This window comes from Rhamphochromis longiceps, linkage group LG3 (assembly GCF_057381845.1).
Source record: "Rhamphochromis longiceps isolate RC_006_pf linkage group LG3, R_longiceps_female_GT1.1, whole genome shotgun sequence".
Taxonomy (NCBI): Eukaryota; Metazoa; Chordata; class Actinopteri; order Cichliformes; family Cichlidae; genus Rhamphochromis; species Rhamphochromis longiceps.
The window spans coordinates 8,977,613-8,988,319 of record NC_140559.1 but is presented as its reverse complement, the minus strand read 5'-3'; the positions used below and the strand labels follow the sequence as shown (position 1 = coordinate 8,988,319).

At 41.5% G+C, this 10,707-nt stretch overlaps 3 protein-coding genes across 4 annotated transcripts in view; 1 reads left to right on the top strand and 2 right to left on the bottom strand.

The window, feature by feature from the left end:
- LOC146672777 (ribonuclease inhibitor-like) overlaps positions 1–10,707 on the bottom strand; it is a 176,508-nt gene that overhangs the window by 91,059 nt on the left and 74,742 nt on the right. The gene's annotated exons all lie outside the window — the stretch shown is intronic.
- Positions 1–10,707, top strand: part of LOC146672779 (uncharacterized) — a 99,726-nt gene that overhangs the window by 27,646 nt on the left and 61,373 nt on the right. The gene's annotated exons all lie outside the window — the stretch shown is intronic.
- LOC146672780 (uncharacterized) lies at positions 7,507–10,704 on the bottom strand. Its single transcript, XM_085402601.1, has 7 exons — positions 10,691–10,704; positions 10,197–10,279; positions 9,988–10,099; positions 9,584–9,672; positions 9,298–9,470; positions 8,585–9,134; positions 7,507–7,740 (listed from the first exon to the last, which is right to left on the bottom strand). The coding sequence occupies exons 1-6, from the start codon at positions 10,702–10,704 to the stop codon at positions 8,913–8,915; spliced, it is 693 nt and encodes a 230-aa protein (XP_085258727.1). The 3' UTR covers positions 7,507–7,740; positions 8,585–8,912.

The following is a 10,707-nucleotide window of genomic DNA, read 5'->3' as shown; positions in this document are numbered from 1 at the left end:
ATAGGAATGTCTTTTTTTCTACCAAACTTTTAATCTATCAGTTTGGTATCATATCAGATATGTATATCAATTTCTTTTATTTCAGCTTTCTTAGTTTTTCCTAAATTTAACTTCTTTTTTTAATGTATTCATTTTATGTGTTATCTCAGTTAAATTTCAATCCTTCATTCATATTTAATCTTTTGCTGTGGTAAAATCTTCTCTTAAATCATTTTTTCCCAAAACTGCAAATAATTACACAGCAGTTGCTCGTAAAACTTCCAAAATGAACTAAATCTGTCCACCAGCTTTGAAACAACACTGTGCTGTGACTTTATGTCCAGAATAAAATAAACTCCCGCTAACTGGTTTTGGCCTGTAGGTCCATGTAATACCAGTTTGTATCAGAAGATGGAGTCAGTGAGTCAGTGTAACCTTGATTCAATTACGCAAAGAGCACATTGGCAGCGAAGAAATGTTAAAAGTTCAAAAATTTTAATAAACCCCTATTTTTGGCTCCTCCTGTTACTTTGGTGTATTTACTGTATGCTTGAAGTCTACATGAAGTCCATATGTTTTTTTTTTTTTTTTAATGAATTCATTTCGATCCATGTGTTCTGCAGCTGTTTTCCTATTGATTTGAAGTTTGTATTATGAAATCCTGATAATGTTAAAGCATTAGTTATGTTTGCTTAACTCTGTGTAAAGGTTTTTTTTTTTTTTTATTAAATAGTTTGGTGTGAAAAATAAAGAAATGGTCTCACAACAAGTAGTTTGACCCATGATTTCAGATTCAAAGTACATAAACTGTTTTCAGTGGTACATGTGGAGGTTTATCACAGGAGGAGACTTGGCTTGTTCTTGACTGATTATTTCAAATATTGATTTGTAAATGATTAACTAACAATCTTGTCAACACAAAGTTCTTTATTTGGAGCACAATTCTACAAGAAAGATAACTTACTGTGAACATTACCTAATAAGACTGATTCAGGACAGGCGATTAGTTATGTTAAACTTTTCTAGCAGTCCTTCACAAACAGGGAACAGTCTGTCTATTCTCTCCATCTGTCAGCTGCTGCTGGCTCTTCCACCTCCTCTTCCTCACACACTGCTGAGTTTGTCCTGGTGGATCATCAGGGGTGCAAAGCCTCACAGATGATGTATAGCAGTGGGTCCCTCAGTCTGTCCTCACTCTGGACACTTGCAGTTGTCAAAAATGGAAATCAAATGTGTCATAAGCTTCAGGATTCAAACACAAGTGTAACTTATAAATACATGTTCATACTTTTATTACACAATCAGAGAGAAAGATAAATAGAGAGAGTGCAGGACAGACAGACAGGTGACAGTCTCAGGTGTATACACTGCTACACAACAGCACAAGAGAAGGAGGATTTAGTGTTTGTGTTATTACGAGTAGTTGTGGAAAATTTAACAATAACCTGCAACCAGAGGTGGGTCGAGTACCCAAAAATTGTACTTGAGTAAGAGTAGCATTACTTTAAAATATTATTACTCAAGTAAAAGTTAAAAGTAGTCGTCAAAAAAGTTACTCAAGTAAGAGTAAAAAAGTACTTGGTGAAAAGACTACTCAAGTAGCCAGTAACTGTTTAAAATGTCCGATTTATTTTTTAAATAAATGCTATCAGAAAAACAAAAATAAATAAATATACAAAGTATAGTATTTTCAAAAGAAATATATGTAAAAACATCAACAAAATAAGGCACAACAACTCTAATTTCCAGATTTCAGTTTTTCACAACATAAAGCTTTTTTCACCAATACCTACAGTAAATAATATAAATATATAAACAGTGCAAACAATTTCCAGTGACAAGATATGCTGTAAACTTTATATTCATTTCTGCTCCAAATGGCACAGCAGCCTCAGAGAAAACAGAACGAGGCATCTTCAACATATGTTAATACAAGGCAGCTCAGTTTACCATAAATTGTATGGGTGTGCATTTATTTCTGCATATTTAGCAAAAATGTGCCATTTCTTCACTCAGTGAGATGATGGTTAAGCTTCAGCAGCAGTTTGCTCTCAAGGTTCTTTCTGTGAAGCTGTAACTGTTTAGCAGTCAACAGGAATCCTGCATGACTAAGAAGTCCTTCACAAGCTCCAGATGCAGGAAGAGCTGCATTGATTTTGATCAACAGCTTCTTGATGTGAGGAATGCCATGCAATAGATCCACACCTGCAGTGAATGGACATGAAAGGTACCTCTCCAGCTCCCCTGCTTCTGGCTTTCCTGACCCCATGGATCCATCATCTTAGTCGGTTAGGCTGCCATTTGTGCTGGCCTCATCCAGCTCTCTGTCTAGGTGATGTCTGATGAGGTTGAGACCCGTGGAAAGATGTATGGTTTTCAAAAGAATTAGGTCTGGTCATTATAGTGCTGTATACACTGCCAAGCTGCGGATATTTGTTTGGAGCTAGCCTCCAAAAGCTGGGCATACACTGTGCGATTTGTGGCCCATTTTGAGCCAATTTTTCAGTCACGCAACCGTTTTGGGGATCGGCCCATGTTTTACCTTAATCGTGTGTGCATCATGTAGTATACATGGGGTAACGAAAAGCAGTTAACACCTCACGACCAGCTCCCAATCATCAATCGTATGGTTGCATGATAATCAAACATGTTTGAAATCCTGCCGCCTCTCAACGCAGCCTCTCACACTGCGCACGCACAAACACAGAAATGAAAGAGAAAAGGTGGAGCAGCACGGCAGTGCAGCGTGTGATCTGGACACAAGAGATGGAGGCATAACTTGTAGGATGAGGCAAGCCCATTTGAGTACATAAGCGTAGAGCTGCCACCGGGGCAAAAGAAAAATAGAACCATATCACGTTATAACCTTAAAAGTTTATTGTTCTGACAATATGCTTTTCATGTTTGTGCAATATAATATTTATATTGTACGAATGTGATAATTATGTATATTGTAATAACGTGATATTATATTGTTCAAACGTGAAAGGTATATTGTTAGAACAATAATAATATACTTTTCATGTTATAACGTGATATAGCTCTATTTTTCTTTTGCCTGGGTGGTAACTCTACGCTTCCGTATCTGAGGCCTTTCAATGTGGCCTCACAAAATTATCACGACTACAACAACCATGAAAAGAGTTGGATGGACATTGCTGCTCAATTACAGCTGCCTGGTCAATGTTTTACATTAGTAATTTAGCAAAGTTGACGGTGGTGGTGTCTGTGTAAGTGAGTGAAAGACACAAAGAGGGAGCGCGAGAGACAGATTTTGTATGATAACCTTCATGTTATGGACGCACAGTTTGAGCACTCAGGTTGCATCAGAACATCAGGCCGTGTAGTGTGAGACCCTGCATCGTGACCTATGAACTTCTAACCCCTGAGATTTAATTGTACAGATTGAGCAGGAGCTGAATAACGCGACTGAAAATAAATCGCACAGTGTTTGCCCAGTTTAATCAGAATCAGAATCAGAATCAGAATCGTGTTTATTGGCCAAGTATATGTGCAGACACATACAGGGAATTTGGTTCCGGTAGAAGATGGTGGCTCTCAAGCACAGCAATGTAAATCTCTCTCTCACACACACACACACACACACACACACACACACACACACACACACACACACACACACACACACGTACGTGTCTATATATACACATTACACATACATACACAAAGCTGTGAAAACCAACTATAAATAACGAACCTAAACTTATATACATTGTTGGATTGTAGTGTTATTTTATGCCATGTTATACCCCGAATTAAAGATTGTGAATTATTATGTAGTTTAGTCTGCATTTTCCTCCTGAATTAGAAGAAGCTGATAACTATTGCATTAGTTAAACTGATTTGCATTACATTAAACTGCTGACTTGTTGTGAATGAATGACATTGCTTTATGATGCATTATACTGCTGAGTTATAAGAAATACTGTGCACAGAGAGTTACTGTCTTATTTGTCTGATTAGAAGAGAACAGAATATGCTGGAGTTTTCTGCCCCATCTCAGCAGGAGCAGATAAGCAGGGAGCCAAGGTCGTAGCTTAGGCGCTGTGTGAGAGAAGGCATGTAAATGTTTAGGCTTTTTATGATAAGGTGGAGGCACCAGGGGCTATAAAAGTTTGAGCAATGCTCCACCATTTTGAGATTTTGAGGCTGTCTGCATCAGTGTCCATCTCCCACGCGTGTGTTCATTAAAATCATCGTTTGACTCAACCCGACCGGACCAGTGTTGTTATTGTGGTGTTTCTCTTGTTTCCATCCCCAATTTTGAACTCGTAACAACATAAAATACAGAAATGAATGAGGTGGAATGAATACTACAAAATGTACATAAGGTGCAGTTGCGGTCTGGCAGTGGGAGCAGTGTGACAGGTCAACTGTTAAGAAGGGAGATGGCGAGGGGAAAGAAACTGTTCCTGTGTCGGGTGGTCCTGGTCTGCAGGCTTCTGTACCGTCTGCCAGAGGGCAGCAGATCAAAAAGTCTGTGTGCAGGGTGTGAGGGGTCTGTGATGATTTTCCCTGCCCGTTTCCTGGTTCTTGAGAGGTACAGATCGTGGATGGAGGGCAGGGGGGTGCCGATGATCCTTTCTGCTGCCTGTACAGTCTGCTGCAGTCTGCTCCTGTCCTGTTTAGTGGCTGCTCCATACCAGACTGTGATGGAGGAGCACAGGACAGACTCAATGACCGCAGTGTAGAACTGGATCAGCAGCTCCTGTGGAAGACTGTACTTCCCCAGATGTCTCAGGAAGTACATCCTCTGCTGGGTCTTTTTGAGGATGGAGTTGATGTTGGTCTCCCACTTCAGGTCCTGGGAGATGGTTGTACCCAGGAACTTGAAGGTCTTCACAGTTGACACAGGGCTGTCTGATATGGTGAGGGGGAGCAGAGTTGAGGGATGCCTCCTGAAGTCCACTGTCATCTCTACAGTCTTAAGAGTGTTCAGCTCCAGATTGTGCTGACTGCACCAGAGTACCAGCCGCTCAACTTCCTGCCGGTATGCAGACTCATCACCATCTTGAATGAGGCCAATGACAGTGGTGTCATCTGCAAACTTTAGGAGTTTGACAGCCGAGTTCTTGGAGGTGCAGTCGTTAGTGTAGAGGGAGAACAGTAGTGGTGAGAGGACACATCCTTGAGGGGCACCAATACTGAGGGACCGGGTTTCAGAGGTGATCTCCCCCAGCCTCACTTGTTGCTTTCTGTCTGTCAGGAAGCTGGTGATCCACTGACAGGTAGCTGGTGACACGCTGAGCTGGGAGAGTTTGGAGGAAAGAAGTTCAGGCACAATGGTGTTAAAAGCCAAACTAAAGGCCACAAACAGGACCCTGGCATAAGTTCCCGGGCGGTCAAGGCGTTGCAACATGTAATGCAGCCCCATGTTCACTGCATCATCCACCGACCTGTTTGCCCGGTAGGCAAACTGCAGAGGGTCCAGCTGGTGGCCTGTAATGTCTTTCAGATGGGCTAACACCAGTCGTTCGAAGGATTTCATGACCACAGACGTCAAGGCGACAGGTCTGTAGTCATTCAGTCCTGTGATGGTGGGTTTCTTGGGAACAGGGATGATGGTGGAGCGTTTGAACAGGAGGGAACTTCACACAGCTCCAGGGATCTGTTGAAGATGCGAGTAAAGATGGGAGCCAGCTGTTCAGCACAGGTTTTGAGGCAGGAGGGTAAGACGCCGTCTGGTCCGGGGGCTTTCCTGGGCTTCTGTTTCTGGAATAATCGGCTCACATCCTGAGTGTGTATTCTGAGTTTCAGGGAGGAGGAAAGGGGGGTGAGAGGTGTGGTGGAGGTCGTTGAGTCTGGATTGGAGAGGGTGGTGGTGGTCGTTGAGTCTGGATTGGGGTGGGTGGGGGTGGTCGTTGAGTCTTGATTGGGGAGGGGCAAGGTGAAGGGGGGAGAGGTGGAATGTGTGTTGGGGGTCAATGTCTGAAGCAATGTCCCTGGGGAGGGGAGGGTGGGGTGTGGGAGTCTGTCCGTCTCAAACCTGCAATAGAAAGTGTTTAACTCGTTGGCCAGGTCTTTGTTTGCTTCAATAGTGGGTGGGGGGCGTCTGTAGCTGGTGATTTCCTGCAGGCCCCTCCACACTGACGCAGGGTTGTTGGCTGTTGCAGACTGTTTAAACTAAACAAGCTGCTATTTCACATAATAAACCCTGTCAGCCGCAGTATTGCCTTCTGTTTTAACAGTTAAAGCAGTAGAGACGTGCTGTTTGCATGTGCGTGGAACTCTAGCGTCATTAACCAGGCAAGCTGTTAGCTTATAGGCTTAAAAGGACAGCCGAAGCTGCACAAAACACCCACAAACTTATCTCACTACAACGTAGTGCCAAAAATGTGACTCGCAGCTCGAGCTCAACACCGCTGCTGTAACATAAGACTGACATCCAGCTAACCACAGCTAAAAAGATATTTAGAGAAAACTTACTGTTTCCTCAGGTTACGTGAGTTGAGTTGTTTCACGCTGAAAAAAAGAAAAGGTTCGTTTTGGCTCTCACTGAAGAGACCGACACTGAAGACATAGCTGTTCTTTTGTACTGCTTTTAAGTGAAACATTCTTTGTATGTGAGGCCAAGGTTGTTCATCCTCTTCAGCTCTAGCGTAGACTCCGCCATGTTTTCATGTTTCTTCTTTCCGTGTGTCCGCTACTTTGAAACGCTTGGGCCGCTCTGCCCGGCACAGTTTCAAACTGGTCATGTGACTGCATGGCCACATCTCATTGGTAAAAAAGTAACGCAGCGTTCCTACGGGAAAGTAACGGTAATCTAATTACCGTTTTTGCAATAGTAATCCCTTACTTTACTCGTTACTTGAAAAAAGTAATCAGATTACAGTAACGCGTTACAAGTAACCTTACATCTTATATAAAGACACACAGACAAAGAACATTCCACAAACACACATGTTGGCTTCTCTCACGGGGCTATACCTCCTCCCTCACAGAGAGAATTATGACCTTGTTTTCTGAGTGGCCCTCACCTAAGGATTTACATCCCTGATAAGCAAACCCAGATAGCAAGGAAACATTGAAACACTGTTGAGTCAATATCAGGCTGTGTCATTGAACCAACGTTGAAATGTGACGTTGACCTAACGTCACTCTTGCACCCTTTTTTAACGTTGAAACAACGTCAGGTTTTGATGTTGAATCAATGTTGAAACCTGACATTGAAACAATGTCAGATTCTGATATTGAAACACTGTTGAGCTATGGTGTTGATTTTCCACCTCTTTCGCACAGTTGCTTTTTATTAAAACAACAGTTAAATCATGACTGGAAATCTACCTTTCTTTATAGGTATTTTAACCAATACTAAACTACTGCATGTTTCCATCAATACTTCAACCACCTAAACACAGAATTGTACTTATTCCTCAAATTGGACAACCTTTATAAAAAAAAACCCCAAATGTCTCACAATGTATCATGTCAATATTAATATCCTAAAATAAGAAAGCATTGCATGTGATGTAACAGAGAAAAAAAAAAAAAAAGGTCAATAGACATGTTTTGTTTGCTAAATACTTTATTAAAAGACAGTTTCCTATTTACATTTATATGTTTCACAGAAGTTTGTAATTTTTTACTCTGGGATGGGGATGCATGATGTGCGTCCTGCACCACCCAAACGATCTGGGGCGTATCGGAGCCATTTCTGCACTGCTTGCGCAAAGACAAACTCGGACATAGAGTTTGCCCCTAACTGCTGCGTCAGGCCATCTAGGACAAAAATACACACACCTTGGTGTTCATCTGAACAATAGACTGGACTGGACTCATAACTCAGACGCCCTCTACAGGAAAGGGCAGAGCAGGCTGTACCTGCTGTGGAGACTCAGGTCGTTTGGAGTGGAGGGCCCACTCCTGAAGAAATTCTATGACTCTGTTGTGGCTTCTGCTATCTTTTATGGCGTGGTCTGCTGGGGCGGCAGCATCTCTGCTGGGGACAGGAAGAGACTGAACAGGGTGATCCGAAGGGCCAGCTCTGTTCTAGGATGCCCTCTGGACCCAGTGGAGGTGGTGAGTGACAGGAGAACGGCGGCTAAGCTGTCATCCCTGATGGACAACATCTCCCACCCCATGCAGCAGACTGTGACAGCACTGAGCAGCTCCTTCAGTGGGAGACTGCGGCACCCACGGTGTGGGACGGAGAGATTTCGCAGGTCTTTCCTCCCCACTGCTGTCAGACTCCATAATAAAGACTTTAACTGATCAAGCACACACATCCATACATATGCAATAACACTAAGTGCAATAATCCTTTCTGTCATCGTTGTATTTTTACTCAGTTGTATATAGTATTTGTATTTGTATTCTATTTTTATCTTATTGTATATTTATTTTATTTTATTCTACTGTATATAGTATTTTATTTTATTCTATTCTGTACAGTTGTGTACTGTATTTATTCTTATTGTATTCTAATTTTTGCCTCATAACTTTTGCACTGTCCACTTCCTGCTGTGACAAAACAAATTTCCCACGTGTGGGACTAATAAAGGTTATCTTATCTTATCTTACACACACACACACACACACACACACACACACACACACACACACACACACACACACACACACACACACACACACACACACACACACACAAACAAAAAAAGTGAATTAGAGCACATGAATAAGCTCTCGTTAACTGTCTTCAGCGGGGAGAAAGTATGTAAACTCCTAGGCTGATAAACATGAAAGTCACCAGGCGTAAATCTGCAAACTGCCGCATTTGATTCCCAAAGAGCTATGAGCGGAAAAAGTGATAAGTCTTAGCATGGTGTGCCGTGTATCCTTTAAAACAAAATAAACATGGGGTCCTCGGGCTGTACAAACTACAACCCGAGGACTAAACAAGCCAAAGACCAAAGACTCCATCTCCAGATTAATCGGACATGAAAGTCTTGTTATTAAGAAAGACAAAGTAATATAGCAAAAAAACAGTAAAACTTACCAAATATGCATTTGCAGAGCGCTGTATCTTTAAATGCCATTTTTTGCTTTGTCTGGTCCTTGGTTTTTTTCCCTGCCCAGTTTAGTACCGAGGCCAGCTCGTTTGTAATGGCATAAGCCATTACACGGCGGACTCGCACCTCCAGTGTGGTCCTTCCAATCAAGGCAAAGTGTCTCACCTATAGACACATTTTAAGAGATGGAATTAGCATGTCTCATGTCTTTAATGTGTATGCAAGTGCTTGTGTGTTTAATCAACAAGCCGTTGTTATGTATTTAAATCACATCTGACAGCTATTACACTTTATAGTTACAAAGTGTACATAACCTTTATATACTTACCATTGCCTTATTTGCCTCTTGTGATTGAAGAGCTGGCTCTGCATTGTTTAGCTCCTCAATGTTGTGCAAGGGCAAATCCAGAGGCAGTATCCCAGCATCTACCGATTCATTGCAGCCGGTATTGCGGATGGCTCTGACCTCCTCACAGAGTTCGTTAACAGCTCTCGTCAGGTCTGACAGAAAAAGATAAATTTTTTTTAAGTATTTAAGAATACAGACAACTTGTCAAAAGTTTCCTTGTGTCACACACAGATATGTACAAAGACACTAGACAGTATTTTATTACCTGGTATTTTCACTCGAGGGGCCCGGGGAAACCATTTTTTTGTGGGCTGCTCATCCTCTGAGTCACTATATGTGTACAGGGGATTTGGTCTAAAGAAAAAAAGTTGAAAACGGTCATAAGTAATTACAAATGTGCTTTTGGAATATTTTTTCCTAAAGTTACAGTTTGATTTATAACAACACACACAGGAAACGGAGATGTGCAAGAAGGTACAGTATACAAGGGATTTTTGAAGTGCACAAGTGTACACGGCTTTGCATTTATAAAAAGTTTACAAGCTTCCACTTTTTGGACTATATTATGTGGTGATATTGCAGTATGCAAGCACCACAGATATGTACAAAAGACAAGATCATAAATTCTTAGCAATCAAAGATATGTTTGTGAAATAAAAAAAGTTTTACTTGTGCTTTCTTTTATGACTGGTCTGAGTTTCAGCTTCGGACTGAAGGTCAGACGTATCACAGTGTTCACTTAGATATTTCTGAAGACTGCGTTCTGCTTTGTGAAATGTGTCTGGAAGTACAAACACAATGTATGGCCAGACATAAATTAGGACACGAAAAACTTGTTATTGTTACATTTATACAACACCAATCCAGATGATACCCACCATGGCTTATTAGAAGTCGGACTGGTGCATAGGTGAGCCATGTTGCACCAGGATGAACTCTCCTCTTTACTGCGTCGTGGATCCTGAATGTGTCTCACGGAGGATATGGAGGCCATGACAATTTCTCCCCATTTATCCTTGATCTAGGGACTATTTCTGTACCACCAGTGCTAAACTGCACAATGCACCAGTCTTTCATTTTTATCCTTTTTTTAATTTGGAGTCCTTTTTTGCCCTGTCTAGGATAAACAGGAAACAGATAATTACAATATATTTCATAGTCACTACAAAACTTGATCTATTGATTGAACTAAATAATAAATAATAGCTTAAAATGTATATAGGCAACAATTACAAGCAAACCCGTATATGTAAGCATTTAAACACTGAAGATAATAACATTAACAGTATTTTGTCTAAGTCTGCCATTGTAGGAATTCATGGCACCGAGACAAAAACTTGGCGCACAGTGTGGCGTCAAAATAGGCGCACACCTTTGACGCTGCATTTT

Excerpts from the sequence above, each read along its gene's own strand:
- LOC146672780 (XM_085402601.1), bottom strand. Across the intron at positions 10,100-10,196 it reads CCGACTTCTAATAAGCCATG|ACACATTTCACAAAGCAGAA; the intron begins GTGGGTATCATC and ends TTGTACTTCCAG. Across the intron at positions 9,673-9,987 it reads AGTCATAAAAGAAAGCACAA|ACCAAATCCCCTGTACACAT; the intron begins GTAAAACTTTTT and ends TTTTTTCTTTAG.